We start from the raw sequence: 20122 nt of genomic DNA, 5'->3' as shown, positions 1-20122 counted from the left end.
TTAAGAAAAACAAACATGTCTGTCAAAGAACAGAGAAGGAGCGTTCCACACAGAATTCGAAGGTCCATTATTGTGGAGTCCAGTTTCTTTATTACTCGGTTACTCCACAAAGCCTCACTCGATTTGTTGCCCGTGCTACCATCTCGCGCGTTTATGTATGATGCATGTTTGAGGTTACAGACTAACATTACAATACATTGAATGACTGGATCCTATAGTTCAGAGTGACCCAAGAACGCACTGACACTAGTTTTTAAAGACATGTTAAAGATTCAACACTAAGATCATTTTCAAGGACCCAAAAGACACGGGGCACAAGAAAAAACATTTCGCTCATGGTGCGTGATTTCGTTTCTTATACATTATTCATTTAGGAAGCTCCTATAAAATAATAAAATCTGTGTAAGTAACTAACAAATAATTCAGTAAATACATACTCAAATCTCAGTCAAATTAATATAACTCTTACAGTAACTGCAGTTAAACAGTTTTAGGCATAGTTTTACCGAAATGGACAAATGCGCAAGTTCCAAACCATGAACTTATCAGTCCCTATGTTATGCAATAAGTATTATTGGACGTCTTGTTACACAAAACTAGTTCTGAAGGGATTATGCTTGCAAAATAAATGCGAATGCCCCTGGGTCTTGTTCAATGTGGTTTTCTGTTTACACAATGTGGTTGTTTGGAAAAAGTATTTAAATGCAAGAGCAGTGCTATTGCCCTTGCAAAATAACAACTTCGTTTGTGTATATAGTATCAGAATTTTGTTTGAATGTAGGCAATTCCTTCCGTGTTGTAATGACGTCACATTGTTCCTGACGAATAGATGCTGAAATAATACAATAACAAATAATGTACCTGATTCGTCCGTCAGAGTGAAAACGATAGCTCCAACTGAGACACTTGGGGGGGGGGGGGGGGGTGACAAATTTATTACAAGAGGAGAATACATCGCATACAGACAATACATATTATGTACTGACCAGATCATGTCACCTTTTGGACACAAATCAGACCAGAAATGACCGTTTAGCTGTAGGCCTACGGGCAGATAAAAATCTTGTTTTATTATGTTTAAGGTACAATCTCAAAAGGAAGATATCCAGAGTATCAGTTCTGGGTCACTAGATAGATGGCTTGAGAGGTCACAACACAGTGATCAACAGTGATCTACTAAAGGAACTCATGAGATATTGTAAAAGCCATGGCATTTTTCAGCTGTCGAGTGAATGTATTTTAAATCCATTTGATACAGTATCTGTCACGTTGGAAGTCAGTGCTTTCCGAAGTCAAGCTGCTTGATCTGCTGTTTGACCTTAGTGAATGGATGAACTCACGGAAGTGAGATGATTAGTTACACTCTATAACACACTATAAATTACGCTCTGTAATCAGAAGGGCTACTGCACCTGAAATTGTTTTAATCTACAATCTAAAATTAGAAGACAGTATTAGAAATAGAAAATAATTAGAAAACAGTTATCATTGTCTAAAAAAATGACCGCACACCGGCATGCTATTTCATACAACGCGAAAAGATGTATTGCATCCCCATATGATATATCTCTCCTTCCAAATCACAATCATAATGACAACCCAATGAAATTTTACCTGGGTAAATATCTCAAAACACAATCAAAATTAAGCCTACACAGAAACGGATTCTAATCAGTTGTTGAAGAGAAATGCCTAAGACCAGTAGTAGGTCGTTTTAATAATAATAATAATAATAATAATAATAATAATAACAACTTTCATCTTCGGGTGATATCAAACTCGATTTGTAGCACAGGGTTAAATCAGAGGTATTCATCAATTCATCATGCTTCTGTCGCCCACACTTGAACCCACATGACAGCGTCCGGGAGCTCTGGAGTCTCATGCTCAGCATTTTTCGAGTCGTTTGTCCAGTTTAAACTGTCTGATCCCGGCAGGAGGCGCCAGGACATCCCGGGGGAGTTGGGAAGTCAAGGACTGGAGCTTGAATTCAGAGCACTGTAATTCTATCCGGGCTGGATTCAACCTAATTACAACAGAAACAACAACATGCAGAGGAGCTTGTGAATGAAAATTGTCAGTCAGGACAGACTCATCGCTTGACCCACGGCATCCCGGAGCGAGAGGCTCTGGAACAGGCGTACAGGAAAGTGACTTCTGCCACTCCTCGCGTTCTTCCTCCGTTTTTGTTTTTGAACAATATTTTCACGTCAGCTATGGCGGCTTATGTATGGAAAAGAGTCGTTTAAAACAATATTCGTTTAAAACAGAATATTTGATCCATACAGGACTGTCTACCATCTATGTATTTAAATCTACAGATTAGCAAATACTCTGAACCATACGTTGTCCTACTGTATATACGAAATTTTATGAAGGATATCTATTTAATCTGTCAATTAAATGCAACTTTTCAATGTGACCGTCTGATGTAGAATAAAGTTTTATTCGTTTATAAACAAAAAATACTACTTCAAACAAGATTCTGAATATGTCCCTTTTTTGGGAACAATAATTGTGGCCTTTCCAGTGATAGAAACTATTGCATTATTTACATTTGATAACTATGGTTATTAGTAGTTATAGCAAGCATTGTACGAGATGTCCTCTCTAGCATCTTGTCAAGGGCTAAACCGCAGCAATTGCAGCTGGCAGTAGCGTTTCGACCGATTTAACTTAATTAAGACAACCAAATTAGTCATTCTAACATCTCTTAACATCCTACATGTTACCAATATAAGAGCGTTTTCCGCTTTATCGCTTTATCGAAGAGTTTAACAGAAAACTGAAAATTAAGGTGAAACACAAATATAAAAAATACAAAAATTTAAAGGTGGGAAGTTTTTGTGTCCAGGGGTATCCTATTGGCCGCCATTCAAATACCGTAGAATTTGACTTCTGTCAAGTGCTTTCACGTGAACTGACTTTACTTAGAATGCGTCTTTATTGCCCATTTTGGAAACATATGGTGGTTCTTTATTCCTGTAACCCCCCACTGAAAACACCCTGCACGAGAGAGGGTGGCAAGCCGCCAGTAATCGGGGAATAACTGTGACAAATTTCCCATTGTCTCCGTTTTGCCTGTATTTTATTACCCCGCAGATCAACACAGCCTGGAGGTGCCGATTTATCACAAGCCGAACCCATTGAAGACAGCGCCTCGGGGAAACCAGCTAAAGGCTCTCATATATTAGGCCTTCTAGAATTAACAGGATCTCGCAAAAGTGACGCGAAAATAAATCATACTCGTAAGAAAAAGATTATCCTAAACTTATCCAAACTTGTACACAAAGGCCATAGTTCTGCAAGCAAGTGAATGTGATATTGAATCGACATTTAATGAATACTAATGACAGGCTTAAGCAATTCTATATAATTTATGCTTTGACGAAGGGAAACTATGATCACAGTAATACATTTAATAAAATATTTAAACTATATCAAACAATATTTCTTGATCTTTGTCGCTGCAATATTTCTTTTATTTACGTAATTATTTTCCTTTTATGCTGATATATATTTGGGTGCAAAGTATCTGTGTAAGCTAATGAGCTACTGACTGGTCGTAGCCATGCACAGTATATATTTTTACCTTTACACTTACATTTGCTTTATTCAAAGCGACTTACAAGTGAGGTAGAGTACAACACAAGCCAAAAAAAAAAAAAAAAAAAACGCTGCACGACCAGGTTTCAATGGTTGGCCAGACAAGGTACAAGCTAGCTGGGAGAGATAACGAGTGCGTCAAACCATTACATTACATTTATTTTAGTAGGAAACAGTTTTGAGACATGAGAAATTCCTTTAGGGGGTAGTGTTTCAGATGCTCAGGTGAGAGCGGAAGAGCTATGTCTTCTGATGTTTCTTGAAGACAGAGAGGGACTATTTTGATAACCTAATCGATTAGGTTGTCAAATTAAGATGCTAGATCAAAACACTTCTCGAAGCTGCATTAAAATTGCTTAAAATGCCCTGTCTTAATATCATCTTAATTTGTTTGATCATGACGGGGACAGTTAAATACCTATAATTAAATGAAACACTGGTTAGGTAAGTGCAATTTGCCAGGTGCGATTACAAAGTTGCTTCTTAGTGATCTATATAATCGAAATATAAACTAATTAGCATATAATAATTTGCCCCATGGTTTAATAAAATTAGCAGTTAGCGCTGTTGACGACAAATAACTAGTTAAAACCGGGAACACCGGAGAGAGTACCGTGAAAGACCCTTTTGCTCTCTTGAAATTTAATTTCATATCGCACAATGATGGACCGCTGCCTGCGAAGGACACAATTAAAGACGCTTTGAATGGCCCAGCCTCCTTATAAAGAATTAGACAGATAACTGCTCATAAAAGTAATTATACCGTGGCGTAATAAAGCACCACGGTAACAGATGTGGAAAATAATTCAATGAAAATACTGTGGAAAATTACAAAAGGATCAAATGCGAAATCAGAACGAGCTAATGGTAATAAAATGATAGCAGCGAGACGGTTTCCGATATTGTTAAATGGCATGTGTGTGTTAATTGCAATAAAACGATACTTGCTTTATAGTGATGATGGCGTCTATTTTTCATTTGTCCTCTTCATTAAGATGAGCGCTCAACTACACACACTCACTGTTATCCATTTTTCATGAGCTCGATCGGCTCAAATGTACACAAGTTCTTGTAACGTATTTATTTGATTTGCCCTGAAAGCTCCACTGAGAATGACAGGGGGCGAATATTTGCTCTGTGTTCATTGTTGTGATAGCTCTACAAACTCAAATGTATTTATGTATTCAGTAGTAGCAGGTGTGCGTGATGTGTATCAGAAAAAGTGCCCGACTTCAGGTTTGTCCGGACTTATCCTGACCGTGTTTTATTCTAAATTTTCTGATGTCTGATACAACAGTCTGTTTTATTGAATCTTTTTACGTTGTTACATTCAATGAGACTCAACATTATGACAGGGTCGGTCATTTATTCATTTCATTCAAGTGAATGAAAACACTCATTTGGTTTAGCGTGTTCCAGCATAAATAGGCTACGTATTTTAATCACAGTAAAAAGGTACTGCAAAAATAAAGAAGAAAAAAATATTTTGGAAATACAATACCCTCGTCTCTCACACACACCCATAGAACTGTGAATGTTCGCCATCTCTATCCACGCATGCGAATAGGCTACGTGTATTAGAGTTTTATACTTTACCTCGTCACCTTGAGCACCTAGACAATGTTAGCTGGACCTTAAACTAGAATAAATTTGAACGGAAAAGATTTAAGTCATGCCTGTCCTTGTGCAGTTATGACAAATATTCATTTGTAGTTAACTGTAGCTGACTGACCACCCCCTAGGTCAGGTGGAGATAATTTGGGTCATTTGTGTCAATTAACACTGTTGACCTTGAAGGACATTCTCTCTCTGTTTAATTGCTTTAAATTTAATTGAAGGGAATAGTCGCATGAACTGGTGCTTCTTCACTTGACTCTCTTGATTCTCTTTATTATCTGATGCAACAGGTGGTTAACGTACGTAAAGACAATAACCTTAAAATGAATAAATTACATATATCAAAAGCTTACAATATAATGTCCCGCCGAAAAAAGGGTGTCACTTTCTTCCAACTCATTTTTAAATGGCCATTGCTGCGTAATCAGACCTCTTGCAATCGACCTGCTGAACAGGCAGACTTCACAGAACAAAACCCAAATCAAAAACTGGACAGATGGCCTTTTGGTTTTCAAGAAGGAAATGGCCTTATTTGTCAATTGACTTCACATGATATCGAACAAATGCAGCACACAATCACTTTATCATCAAATCATGATTTTCATGGTACTGATATTAAGCTACTACTTTGTCTTCTTCCACGAGCTAAACGCTAAAAGCTTACTGAAAATAATTCGTGAATATATACAATTCATATTATTATTGTTATTATTTTTTATTATTACTGTTATTATAATATTATTATTTTTTATTATTATTATTGTTATTATTATTATTATTATTATTATTATTGCCCTTGCAACACCAGAATTAGTACCAAAAAATGTTCTTACCGTCGAATTTTAAAGGCTTGTTTGTTTAAAGCAAATTCTGCTTGTAGGAATGGGAAACATCGTCGGTGATTTTCTTTGCTAAAAATCATTGCGAAATTGCACGTGGAATATTCCGTTTTTTGCAAATGTCAGGCATCGAATCTTAAAAAAAATGGGTAGCTGTTCCTTTAAGGAAAGGGTGAGGGCTGAGAAAGCCTGCCTCTCTTGTAAGCCAGCAGCCAATGGATGAGTGAACCCCGGGGTTTTGGCGCAGACAACGTCTCACCTGGTCAAAACCTCTTCGACAAGCATTACAGTAGAATAATTGCCGATTTCTCAATTAATATTCATGGTAGGGTGAATCCGTTTATTTTATCTTCAATTGACGTGATGCCGTTACACAGAAAACGTCTTCTGGTTTATCTGGACCTTAAGTAATTGCTGCAAATCTGCAGTGAAGACATAGACCAAGACATCACATATTCCCGTCAATTTGGCAGGTCTGAATTTTTTTGGATTCGCCTCTGACGCGAACGCTGTCTTTAGCGGCGTATTGTAATTGGTTATTTCTGCGCTGTTTTCCTGTTGTCGGTAATTCAACCGAAATCCGCCGAAGTGCACTGATAGCTACTGCTGTCGGAAGGGCAGCCAAGTATTAATCACGATGGATTATATACGGTGAGTTCTTCCCCATGTTCTGTGTGTTTTCCGGACGAGGGTAAAAGCCTTACTACTGTAAACTCTATAATGGTCTGTGACCTGCACGAGAGATTTTTTCCCCGTTAATTTTTGGCAGTCTGGGATATACTGTATGTGATATATATTCATGTATATACATGTACATATTCTGACATTAATCTTGTGGCAAAAAAGTGGTTCGACACGCAAATATGAACACAGCAATGGAACACACTGGAATTGAAGAGGTGAATCCAACGCATCAGCAGCACGAGCCTATCAGTTTCGGAATTGATCAGATTCTCAACAGCGCGGACCAAACCAGCAGCTGCATGCTACCAAACCGGACCAGCGACACGGATTACCAGCTGGCGTCCAACGTGTACGCCAATGGCTACAACAGCGTCTACAACCCGGCCTGCTCCATGGCCGCGGGACTCCCGGGCTCGTACAATGTCAACATGAACATGAACGTAAGCATGAACATGAACGTCAATGTTAACTCTGGGAACGCAGGAGGGGTGATTCGGGTGCCCGCGCACAGACCCATGCCGCCCACGGCTCATCCGCATGTCCCTACTCATCCGGCGGCCATGTCAACCGGTATGCCCACGGTGCCAACAATGTCTGGCATGGGAAACGTGGCGAACTTCACCTTTCCTTGGATGGAGAACAGCCGAAGATTTGCCAAAGACAGACTGACAGGTAAGATTGTTTATGGTGTCTCCCTCTTTTCCATTTTAAGTGTGTGTGTGTGTGTGTGTGTGTGTGTGTGTGTGTGTTTTCCTTCCACCATTCCATTAAGAGTATGGGAATATTTAAGCCGCTTATAACTTCAGAAGTATCATGCATTCAATAATGTAATAAAAATAAAATACCAACGTGCTGTCAAAAAGTTTTTTTTCAAATGTGCAGTGGTTTATGCCACTGCTGTTATTGTAATACACGGACAATAATGGACGGAATAGACGTGATTTTTTTGTATATGTCATAGATAGGGTATGTTTCTCGAAATGTAAACACAAAAATGTTAATATTAAAACTGTTTTGGAGGTTGCGCTATTAAATACATTGATTTCATGGACGTATGACTACTAATACACATCCTCGACCCGTCCTTTTTATTTCTGAGGTTCAAATTTAGCGATAGAAATTGAAGCTATTTAAAGATTTAAAGAAGCTTTGGTTCTATTGTAAATAAGAAACCGTGTATTCGTGCAAATAGTAGGATACTGTGGATATATGAAAACAAATAATTTCGCACAGCATTTCTTCATGGGTTTTCATCGTCTGATGCTCTTATATTCTTAACTGAAATTTGGTGATATATTGCATTTGTCACGCAAATTTGTGGCAGGCAGCGTCCCCATGGTTATAAAGTAATTGTCTAAAATGACCTCATATGTGCTTCAGTGAAATACAGACAAGAAAAATATTTTCTATTTCACAATTTAATCACATTTCTAGCCAAATAAAGTAAATATCTGACACTTATAGATATCGTGAATGGAAACAATTAAATGTAGGCTAATCGTTAATCAAATCCGCTGGTATATTAACTTCCTCGTTCAAGAAAAGCTTTGGTTTTTAGCAGAATTAGCTTGACGCGGCTTCATTCAAATGGAGGAAAGTAATCAATCATTACTCATAGATTAGTTCTAATTAAAGTATTATTGAATTAAACTGACGTAATTATAAGCATAGAAAGTGGTGTAATTTCGCTTGGCTATGTGTATAGTAAAGTAGTAACTAGGCCTATACCCATGAAACCTCGCCGGTCTGTTGCAGGTATTGTAAGATAAATTGCTGCGTACTATTCGTTATTAAGTTACATATTTTAGCTCTCTGCTATATGGCAGATCTTTTTCAGTTAAGTTTAATATCGCTTAACAATCTAGAAACAACCCAGCGAAAACACACAACAGACAAGCTCACAGAAACCTTATGCGCTGAACTTTTTGGATTAAAAAGTGTCATAAATACTTTACTGGGTGTTTGCAAAACACAGTATATGTGTAAGACACTAATGTCTAATTTAGACACCTCTACCCGAAACCTCTTTATGAGAACTTAAATTGCTAATACAAGCCGATTTGTTGGTGTTGCAGTGATTTAAGATACTTAAATGTAAACTGAACGGCTCCAAGGTTAGCCAATTATTCGGTTTGATATACAAGAAAAAAATCCTTATGCGCATGTTCTATGTACGAACGTGCTCCAGTCAAAAAGCCTATAACCCATCGCGCTTAAATTTAATACGATCTGCAATCAAGTTTGGGCAGTGTGTTATTGGCAAGTGAACAATGATATTGATATAATCTGGGCCCAAGGACGTGCTGTTGGCATAAATAAGCAGCAGCCGCTACATTCAGCCCCTGACAATAATTTTATTACGATGTTCTTCGTTTAAAACGTGTTTTAACGAACCGCCGCTAACCTTGTGTCTAGCTCGTCAGATGTTTAGCCTACCTTACCTAAAGATATCATTGTGATAATTACTCTGCGTCAGCCGTTAAACCATAGACTGCCGTGTTAAACGGGGTATGTACAAATTTAATTGATTGGCGTTTTGTTAAGTTGAAACTACAGTAGCTGTATTGATTCAGCGTTTCGAAATGAATCACGCGAATACCTGAGATGTTTGACTGACAAATTGATGTTATGCGTAGGTTAACAAAATGGAAGGGTTCAAAGGCCGTAACGAAACAAAAAGCACACAAAAAAGCCGTTGGAAGTAAGAACAAGCTGCAAGGTGTATGCAGTATACACTGTGTATATTGTAATATCCATCTGCACTGTACTGTACCTGATATTTGTTTTGTTCAAAATGCCGTAAACAGGCCTATTAAATATCATTACAAACGGTATGGAATCTGGAACGATTCGATATAAATAATGGGGAGGAAAGAGGGTGATATTTCATATTAATGGGCTTTGACTTAATATGTTTTATCTTAGGATCACAGACGCATCCCGTTATGAAACAAAACATGAGTTAGAAAGAGGGTTAGGCTATATTAAGTTCCCCCGAATGAATCAAATATTCTGTCGTTTTTTTTTTTACGAAAAAAAATTTGACTTGTCAAAATTTCGCTGATCAAATGTGTTGTTAGGGAAAGGAAATATTTTTTCTTTACTAATACGAATTGAGGACAAATTAATTCAAAATTTTGGCAACTCGCGACGTGTTAGGTTCTGCAGACAAGGTTTGTGTGCATTAACGCTTATCCTGACGTCATATAGGCACAGAAATTAATTTAAGAGCAATATAAATTCTTAAGAAAGACATTTGTGACTGGTTATATAAATGGAGAAAGGTGTGACGTAAATACTTTTAGAATTGTATTCATAGTGAACAAGGTACACTCGTTTGGTTTGGTTATTTTTTTTTAATGGTTCAATTTAGAGTCGGCTACTGCAAAGAAACTTCACAGAATGTAATCAGGCAACACATTAATTATTGTATGTGTAAAGAATGAACTGGAGACAAAACCACAAACGCATTAAAAGTAACACCTAGTGTTTTAGCAATCCTCAGATATAAAATACATCATGTGTCCAAAACACCCACTCACTCACTCACTCACTTGTAAATGTGACAATAACCGTAAAAATCACGAACTGTATGAAATAGGGCCAGCGCATGCGCAAACAGTGTTTTCCTTTGACCGGATATATTTATTTTAAGATTGAGTGATGTCGTCACACTGTACACCTTTTACACCGTCACACTGTACACCATGTCCGCAGAAAAGTAAGCAGTGGGCAAAGACTAAACCCGCGTTTTATGAGCTTCATATATAATATTATATTTCAGATATTAAGTGTTGTCATTCATAAATTTCGTTGTCAGGTCGCACGTTAATTTTCTTTTTCAATTCACAAATATTAACATGAACTTAATGCTAAATTCATGCGACATAATGGTCACACATTGTGAAAACTGTCAACAATGATATCCTCAAGAAATTTGTAGATGAAATAAGGCTTGATTATTTTCTGTCTTATATTAAAAATGATAAACTTACACTTATATATTTTCGATTGGCAGAGGCTCTTATTCAGAGCAACTTAAAAAAAAAAAGTGCATTCAATCGGGTTAGGCAAGTGGCTGTACAGATACCTCATCATCAGTACCATACTAATAGTAATATAACACAGATTGGGAATCATTGCCACAATAAGTGTTGCCATAGCACACACAATTGCATCAACGTTTTCATATAGAACTGGCATAATCTACTATTTCTCAAAGTTTTGATCTACATAGAATTCTCTTTAAACTGAACTGAAGGTAAGGTACTCCAATATGGAATTATTTGTTCTGCTGAAAGACAACTAATAACGTCCACATACACACATGGCTGCCTAAATATGAGGGAAAAAAAAATCTCAAATACACTCAAAAACAGTTAAAGTGTATTGTCCTCTAGTCCAGCAAATCTAATGCTGCATAGTGACTACCCAGATTTTGTCAGTGTAAGGTCCCGGAGTGAGAAGCAGGCATATGCAGGGTATAGCTCTCATCTGCTATTATCTGTGATAATATTCAGGCAGGATCAAGGTTAATTTTTCCACTCTTCTCATTAAGTGAGACTGCATGGCTCTTGCACCAATAGGCCAGCCTGTACTACAGGATTGAGGAGATGTGTGTGGAGACAGTGCGGGCAGACGGAGGCTGACCTACTTTGGCAAAGGGCAGCAAAGAAAAAACGCAAACAAAACAGACTCTGCATTTAGATGTGAAATAAACGGTGGTGTCTAAACAGAACCTCCAACCGTGGCATGGATGAAGTGCTACATGGGCTTCTGTTTGAACATTCACCATCAACATCAACACACAAAAAACCAAAAATCCTGCTTTGTACCATGTTATACGTTGCTTAATACTGTGCTGACAGGACGGTGGCGATTTCACAGAGAGCGTGTATTTGGATGAGGAGAATCCCCGGTGTGGGTGTCTTCTCAGTTTCCAATGTTTTTTTTTTCTCTGAATAAATGTGACATAAAGTGGCACAGACTAATGACAGTGGCTGCAGGGAAACAGATCGGTCTTTCGTCTGGCCAAAGTGGAGACTTAAGTGCTTGTGGTGGATATTGTTAGTGTCAGTGTACTACTTGGCCGTTTTGGTGGAACAATAAAGGTTGTTATAGGTTCCGGGTATTTTGCCCATCAGAGGGCCTGATTCAGTTTAACTAGAATCGAACATTTGAAGGAAGATTCTACTTTTTCATTGATGTCACATTCTTCATTCATTTCAGGACCCGCCAAACTCATAGTGTCTCAGTAGCAAGAACACGGGAACATTGAATTCATTATTCAAAATTAAGGTGATACTTTTGAGAGGATTGAATTAGGTCCCTGGATGTTAACTGGGAAAAGCAAATCTCAGTGGTACTACCTTAGTACTGGGTTTCTTTTGATTGTATAATAAATAGTAGTAGATGTAGCCTGTATTATTCAGTATCCCCTTTTGAATATTTCACAGATATATTTATTGGATTGAAACACAGGTAATATTCGCAATGGGACAAAAGAGCTCAGTCACAGGGAGGCGTTATTAAGGATAAATGATTTTCTTAAGGGCTACGATTTCTCAAAGGCAGAATTTTGTTTTTTGATATGGAGATGCCAGAATGCATTTACTCACACAGGTCATTTAGCATTCTCTTGGCGAAACTCCTGAGTGATTCAGAGCAAAGCTGATTTGTTTCCTGTCCAGCATGGATCTGTGCTGTTAGAGCTCGTTTGGGCTGAAGATAATGACTTCCTAATCAGAGATGAATCTCTGAGTGTGCATTTCAAACACACCAAGCTTTCTCATTCTGCATCATAATTATATAGATTCTCAGAGAATCAGGATTTAAAAATAAATAAAATTAACTGGAATTTACTTCTTGGTCAGTGAAGAAGCTGATGATGCAGCTGCAATTGAGGTCATGTCTCTTGACACTTCTGATTGGTCTCTGGAAAGCTACACAAGCCAATATTGTCTGATGCAGTTATGAAATACTCTGTACATATGAATTGATCAAAAGGGAAAAATAAACTGTCATATTAAATGTATAAATTCAGTTTGGATTTTGCCATTCAAAGTGCACATGTTTGTCAGTGTATCTTTTAACATGGACCACTGTACCTTTTTTAACCTCCTTGCTATTGTCTATCAGAGGTCATACATGTGTGTGCTGTAGCTGGTGGAAGATGTTGCAAGAGCTCTTAGGGCCAAATCTGAAGGAAGCCCGAGCTTTTACAAATTCAGCTGGTATTAGTTTGAACCTATAACTACACTTTCTGTGTCATTGTATTGTGGTTGATGCCACTCTAAAAGCTTCACGAACATAAGCTTGGTATGGAAAATTACTGAACAAGCCAATGTTTTTTTTTCTCTTTGGAAAGGGTAGCTGAATAGTGTAGTGGTTACAGCAGTGGACTCTGGAACTGAGGGTCAGTGAACAAGATGGGAAAATGGCTATATAGCCCCTTGAAGCACTAGCCTTCTGGAATAGTTTGCATCTAAAATCTCACTACTAACAACTTGCAACAAAAGCGTGCTTTGCGGTCATAGCTCAGAGATTGACTTTAGTAGGAAAATGTATCTGTATGGTAATGTGTTTATTGATCACATTTTAACGAGAACATTTCTCTGATCACCTTTCCATGCCAAAGTTTACATTTTATGTTGTAGTGTTTGGTAATAACATATTTCATAATAATGATGTTAATATGTAGCATAAGATAATGCAAACATACATAAGGCACAGTAAGTTCTGTGATTACTGATATATACATTACTGTGTTATTTGTTTACTGTTAATGAAATTACCAACACACAACACACATTTGTTACACCCTTATAATTAACTGCTGATTTTGTTTTCATTTTATTTAGGTATGTGATGCATACCATCTGATGTGATTCACTTAAACTGTGGCTTACTTCAGTCAACCCTTAGAGTGGTTTTAGCCTAGATGCATTCTGATAGCACATCACTTTCCACAGGGCAACAATATCCTGCCACAGAGAGATGCAGCTTTTTTGACAAATAAAAATGGACAGTGTCGTACACAAATGTCAGTCAATTTTATACCTTTTTCATTGAAATTCAAAGAAAGCCAAAGTACGGGCAGAGAAAATATTCTCAAAGGGCATGAGAAGAGCAAGCATCCTGAAACCCTGAAACCTTACAGATACGACTAACAGTGACGTGTGGGAGCAGGATAACATTTATTTAATTTCTGTTTACGGTTGCACAAACCTTGTGTGGGGGAAGTGTTGCATCAACACATCATTTCTGTTACTCTGAGAAATGTGCAGTTTCTATTTGTATATATCTGCTTGTTCTTGGAATGTGATTTGCAACCGATAAGTAGTTATTGAGTACTTGCTATATAGTAGGTACTTGCTTCCCATTGAACTTTTAAATTTACATCAACATATTGCTTGTAGAAAGAGGCCTAATTAATTTCTGTTTATGCAGGCAGGTTTCTGTTAAGGGATGGTCACTGCCTGAATGAAAGATAGATCTGCTGTAAAGAAAATTAAAAAGACAGCACTTCAGACAAAAATATTATCCATCACTCTTTCCAAGTACTCATTTTTCCTTTTCTTCTATTAGCTGACTAGCTAGTTTTCTGTTGTTTCAAGACCAATTCTTAACATATTGGAGTTTAATGGGATCTATTTTTAGCTACTGATCGGCACAGTTGATTAGCTAAATTAGACCTATTTAAGGCTCTGTGGCACAATTTTCTCTTGTTTGGACATATTCAAATACAACTAACTAACTATCTAAGCAGAAGTTTTTCCCTTTCATCTTCTTGTTATTTAGACCAATTTTGAGCAGTGTACTGTAGATTTGGTGTTTCTGTCTGGGAAATAACTTATCCTGAAGCTGTTAAAGGCAACTACTTAAAATATGTAGACTGTACAGTGGAATGTTTGCAGGTTGATTGCTTTGTTTGAGGTGTTCAGGGGTAATTATTAGTGATTGAATTTGGCTGGTTGAGCACAGAGAGAATACGATCCTCAATCTATGTTGTAAAAAGAGTTCTACAACCTATTTTTGATGTAATTTAGAGAGACTGTGTTCATGCCATAGAGGGAAAAGGAAGAGAGTTTGGAACTATCTTTGGAGAGAGAAGAGGAGGGGGGTATAATTACAGGAAAGAGCATGAAGCTTGCACAGAGGCAACATCTCTAGAAATTGTGATTTTCGTTCATTTCATTCGATACAGTGCAAAAAATGGATAATAATAAAACCAGCAGTGGCATGGCAAACCAGCTGAAAGACGACAGTTCCTTTATCTCCCTTTGGCAGCAGCTCTTTCACCATTCTCCGTGACCCGGCGGATCGGGCACCCGTACCAGAACCGGACGCCCCCGAAGAGGAAAAAGCCACGGACCTCCTTCAGCCGGGTGCAGATCTGTGAGCTGGAGAAGCGCTTCCACCGGCAGAAGTACCTGGCGTCGGCGGAGCGCGCCACCCTGGCCAAAGCTCTCAAAATGACAGACGCTCAGGTCAAGACCTGGTTCCAGAACAGGAGGACGAAATGGAGGTAGGGTCCACTGCAACGTCCTGTGGCATGAAAGAAAATAAAAAACTTTTGTTCATCATTATGGCATTGCAATGCTTTTACTCCACCAGAAATTGTGTGTTTCTTACCCAGACCGTTTTTTTTTTTTTTTTTTTGGTTCTCAAACTGTGAGGTTATATTAGGGAAACAAAGCAGATACATGAGCCTTCAATGCCAATATAAGAGTTAGCATTTTCCTTCTAACGAATAAGTACTGTTTGCTATAATCTCTTAACAACTCTATTGCCTGTGTAATGGAATTGATTTGAAAGGGAAGACAATACACATATACGCATATGGTGTTATACAGGTTTTAAATTGTTTCTAGTGGGATATTGGGATATTCTTCAAGAAGGAAAACCTCCAGTTCTTTGAGAGATGAAGGAGATTGAAATCTACAAAGCACTCAATGTTCTAGACCTTTCCATCAGTGATGTTTACATCTGGTTATTGGGGAATTTAACAGCGTGTATGGAGGTGTTATCATTTTAGAATATGGGAACATCTTGAGGAAACAAAATTTACACCAAAGCATGCATCTGGTCACCTACAATGGATTCATTTTCCTTGGCAGCCTTACCATAAATATCAGCTTTGTGAAGCTCACAATTTACAGTTTTTGTTGAGACTGGGTAACAGAAATGTAGATTCAGTACTGAGACCATTTTTGAGGCCATTGTTTTGTGGTTTTAGCAACTATCCTGTCAAGTTCCCATCCATCTTTGTCAGGGAGCTTTGACTTGCAACCGCTGTTCCTCTTCCCTGATGTGGTTTTTCCTTGTTATGTTATCATGATTTTTGACACTGCTCCCCTTGACACTTTTATTTTGCCGTTTCTGCAACTGAGGCACCTGCACTTCGGGCAATAGCACTCTTTCAAATGTGCCGCAACTTATGTTGTCTCGTGTCTGCCTGATGTCTGTCTCATGTTGCTTTTGAAACACATATTTAATATTTTACAGCAGAAACATATTAGTAATTAGTATTGACATGAAAAAATACATGTGCAGACTTTTAGATTTTAATGGTTACTTCAAAATACGAGCCATTGTTCATTTGGTGTTTCCATTACCATTATATGTATAATTTTGATAATTATTTAGATAATTAGTATCTAAATAAAACCTTTTTCATATGACTATATTAACCAACATCAGTACAGATGGATCATTTATAATGTTTTTTTTTATCTTTTAAAAGAGGGAAGTCCAGGGAACACATATGCATGTGTAGCTAGTCTGCTTCCAGAAACACTGGGGAGATTCAGTCTTTCCCCTGAAGATTCACCTTTAGGCCTCCTGGTATTAAAACCAATAATATAGTTTTGCTGAGCTTGGTTCTTTTGCAGAAAAAAAATAAGGAAACAAAATTACTTGACCCAGCAAAAAAAAAAAATGCCCTGGTTGTAAAATGTTTGCCTGGGCCTTGCTGTGCAGTATTGACCCACTACTCTGAATAATGGAGCGCTTTGCCCATCAGAGAAATTATATCCTCATCCACTCAAGCTGTAGCAGCCAGTGCTTTTAAAGTAAACGATAGTATAACTGAATTATAATGAGGCTCTTAAACCTTCAGTTTTATACACAAGGTGTGGCAACAGTTTTTTTTTTTTTTTTTGCCCATGAAGATATTTCAAAAATAATGGAGGAAAAATACATTAAGGAAAATAGCTGTGTAGGAATGTGTTTATTAAAATAGGAAATGTCTTAAATACAAAAGAAATGCTTGCATATTTGAATTCTCAGATGTAGCCTATAACATTTATCAGTTGAACACATTCCAACAAAGCCAACCTTAACGAGTAACAACAAGTCCAACGTGTACAACATTACCCTCAGTCATTCGTTGTAAAACTGGATTATTGTCAGGCAACAGTGTATTTAACATTACGTCTTGACCTTTATATCATCTCGGAAAGTTAGCATTAAAACGTATTATACATCATTTTTGTAGCTAATAATACAGTATTACAAAACACTAAACATACATGAAATGCCAGGGACATTCCTTAGTTTTCATGCTGAGTGAATCTGAAGGGGGGAAATTGAGTACTGGAAAGAAATATATTGTTTTTTTTTTTTTTTTTTTTTTTTTTTTAAGAAACGCACATGAAGCTGGAACAGAGACCCGCATATTTCAGGTGCCTGGTTTGGACACCATTTAATTACGGACTTTTCCCCCAGAAAGGGCTGGATGAAGGATGGGTCTGCATGCGGCTTGTGTGCATAACAAGCCCATGATCAAATGAGCAGATGAGAAATCGCATTACGGTAATGCCGTTTGCAGCTATGCGTGGCTAATGGGTGCTGAATGCCGTGCATGAACGCGGACTCCAGAATGTCAAACAAGAGAACCGAAGAGGTAAAACCAATGTAGTTACAAAGTTCTGGAAGGAGATTATTTACAGAGTAAAGCACGCACAGGGGTAAAGCTGGTATACTGCTGTATTGCTAGCTGGTATTATATATTTTTCTTTCGTATGTAATCACTCAGCGCACAATTGCGCAACGCTGCCGCGCGCCTGATGAAAGTACTCATTGGAATTGTATGCTTGAAATTGAAAGTTGCAAACAGATTTGTACAGTAGTATCTCGTTACTTATTTTCATAGTAATACTTTCACGTGATTATTAAGGCCAACGTACCCGTAACGTAAATGAGAGCAAAACTAGTCCCAAACCAGTTACGTCCATGAGTATACATTCCGTATTTTCTTGTACCTGAGTGAAGGTTTCTAAGCAAGCGTGTCGCGTTTGCTCTACGAGCCGTACATAGTGCGCATTACGGAGATAGAGGACTGAGAGTCATGGTGGTACTGTTCAGGGAAACCTCATGAATGGCTTTAGATAGAGTAGATAGAATATCAAATTATAGATGTTTGTGTTGACATATTAAATAAAAACTTATGCAATCTTGTGCATTGCAATTCTCTTACTGTATGTCTGCGTGAGCTGAAATTAAGAATTAAGCACCGTGTAAGTAAGAAGTGAAATTTCCGTTTCAGTTTACAGTAATATGTATATATTTAATGGGTTTATTTGTTAGTGCCACTTCATTTAATGTAATTGCTGTTAATTTCTGCAGTTGACAAACAAATGCAATTGACCAAAAAAATCTATTTAAACCATTTATTGTACTGTATATTAACATACTAGTTACTATCTACTGATAGAAGCCAAAAGTAAAAGACAAAGATTATACTCCAGTAAGTTGACACTTAAAAAGTACATAATACAAATAAACAAACAAAAAAATCGTAACACTAGAAAAATTTTAAACTGAAGTCTGGCTCTTTGAGTATGGGTTTCCTTGCTGTCTTGTGAAGAACAAATGGATGAAACAGCAAGGGCTTCTGTCCTTGCTTCAAGCAGTAGCCCAATTCAGTTCAGCTCTCCCCCATGTTTCAACAGAATAATAAGACCATTTTCTGGTTCTGAGGTGTTTAAACAAATGAAATATGCAGTGGAAAGGACCTGATCCATGAAGACAGCAGCCACTTTGACAAATGAAACATAAGATAAGCCATTTTCCCCTCAGGTGGAAGGAGGGCTTACCATGAAGGCTTTGTGCTCATGGTTCAATGCAACTATTTTCAACAAAGACGTGCCTTTCAAAGAAACTGTCAGAGGGTTGTGAATACTATGCAGAGGTGTGCGTGTGTGTATGTTTGTGTGTGTGGGTTTGGGGGGGGGGGGGGGGGGGGTCAGCTTGTAGTTATTTAGAGATGCATAATCTTACCTGACCTACTTACCCAGGAGTGCCACACTATTTCTCAAGGGTTACATGTGGATGGTGTAGAGAGGTTCTGCCACCAAACACTGATCCTTGATCAGTTTTAGTGTCATAGGTAACAGCTCTGGAAGCTGATCCTGAGTCAGCCTTACATATTCAGACCTTTCTGGAAAAGAATTTGTAATGGGCCCAAATATTATTACTTCTCTGCCATAAGAGAAAAACATTTAATTAATATTTGTAATTAAAAAACTGATTGATAAATACTTTATGAATGTAATGTAATGTCATGTAATGTATCTTGATTAATACTTGTCCTTCCTCGTTCTCACCACTAGGAGGCAGACCGCAGAGGAGCGGGAGGCGGAGAGGCAGCAGGCCAACCGCCTGATGCTGCAGCTCCAGCAGGAGGCCTTCCAGAAGACGCTGACCCAGCCCCTGCAGCAGGACCCTCTCTGCCTGCACAACTCCTCCCTCTACGCCCTGCAGAACCTGCAGCCCTGGGCTGACGACAACAAGGTCACCTCCGTCACCTCTGTTGCGTCAGTGGTCTGACCTCTCACTGTAAGCCGCGACCCCCCCGGCCTGACCCGGGACACTGTACTAATGGGGGCGGGGCATGGAGCAGGCGGGACACATGAGCTGGACTGGAGAAATCACTTCTCCCAATCCCAGGGGATAGTCCCCCCCCTCCCTCTTTTCCTGAGTTTGTATTCAATGTGTGACTGTGATGGCATAATTTGCCTTCCCAATGTGCATTTTTTCCTTTTTCTACCACAGGAGAGACAGAATTGACTGGAACAGACTTCCTATTTTTCATTTTTGTCTTTGTTTGTTTCCCTAGTCCCTCATTGTAATGGATGGAAGTGTTGTTGATAATTACAGCCAACTGGAGGATGAAAGAGTTAATGTCTGTTTTGTACTGTCAAAAGTACAACAATCAATTTTTTGTTGAATGTGTGAAATGATATCTGTGCATACAGAAATAATGGGGTGCTCAAATGCCATTAAAAGGAAAACAAGTCAACAGCATCTCTTTTTCTGTTTTATATTTAACTAGACCATTTTTCCACCCACTGCCCAGAGTCTATATAATAGTG

The 20122-nt window shown here is 38.1% G+C and overlaps 1 protein-coding gene across 2 annotated transcripts; it reads left to right on the top strand.

The window, feature by feature from the left end:
- The first annotated feature begins 6899 nt into the window (after positions 1–6899).
- On the top strand, positions 6900–19720 carry LOC118769866 (T-cell leukemia homeobox protein 3-like). 2 transcript variants are annotated; one of them, XM_036517247.1, is made up of 3 exons: positions 6900–7418; positions 15039–15273; positions 19361–19720. In XM_036517247.1, the coding sequence occupies exons 1-3, from the start codon at positions 6926–6928 to the stop codon at positions 19575–19577; spliced, it is 945 nt and encodes a 314-aa protein (XP_036373140.1). In that variant the 5' UTR covers positions 6900–6925; the 3' UTR covers positions 19578–19720. The 2 variants fall into 2 exon arrangements, with proteins under 2 accessions (XP_036373140.1, XP_036373139.1); XM_036517246.1 differs by having other exon boundaries at positions 15036–15273.
- The last annotated feature ends 402 nt before the right edge of the window (positions 19721–20122 follow it).

The sequence above is a fragment of the Megalops cyprinoides genome, chromosome 22, assembly GCF_013368585.1.
Source record: "Megalops cyprinoides isolate fMegCyp1 chromosome 22, fMegCyp1.pri, whole genome shotgun sequence".
In the NCBI taxonomy this organism is placed as follows: domain Eukaryota; kingdom Metazoa; phylum Chordata; class Actinopteri; order Elopiformes; family Megalopidae; genus Megalops; species Megalops cyprinoides.
Note: the sequence above shows the minus strand (reverse complement) of the source record. Positions and strands in the feature narration are given on the sequence as shown.

Bases quoted from the DNA above. Each gene is read 5' to 3' on its own strand.
- LOC118769866 (XM_036517246.1), top strand. From the start codon at position 6,926: ATGAACACAGCAATGGAACACACTGGAATTGAAGAGGTGAATCCAACG. The intron at 7,419-15,035 runs GTAAGATTGTTT...TCCCTTTGGCAG, and splicing joins TGCCAAAGACAGACTGACAG to CAGCTCTTTCACCATTCTCC. The intron at 15,274-19,360 runs GTAGGGTCCACT...TCTCACCACTAG, and splicing joins AACAGGAGGACGAAATGGAG to GAGGCAGACCGCAGAGGAGC.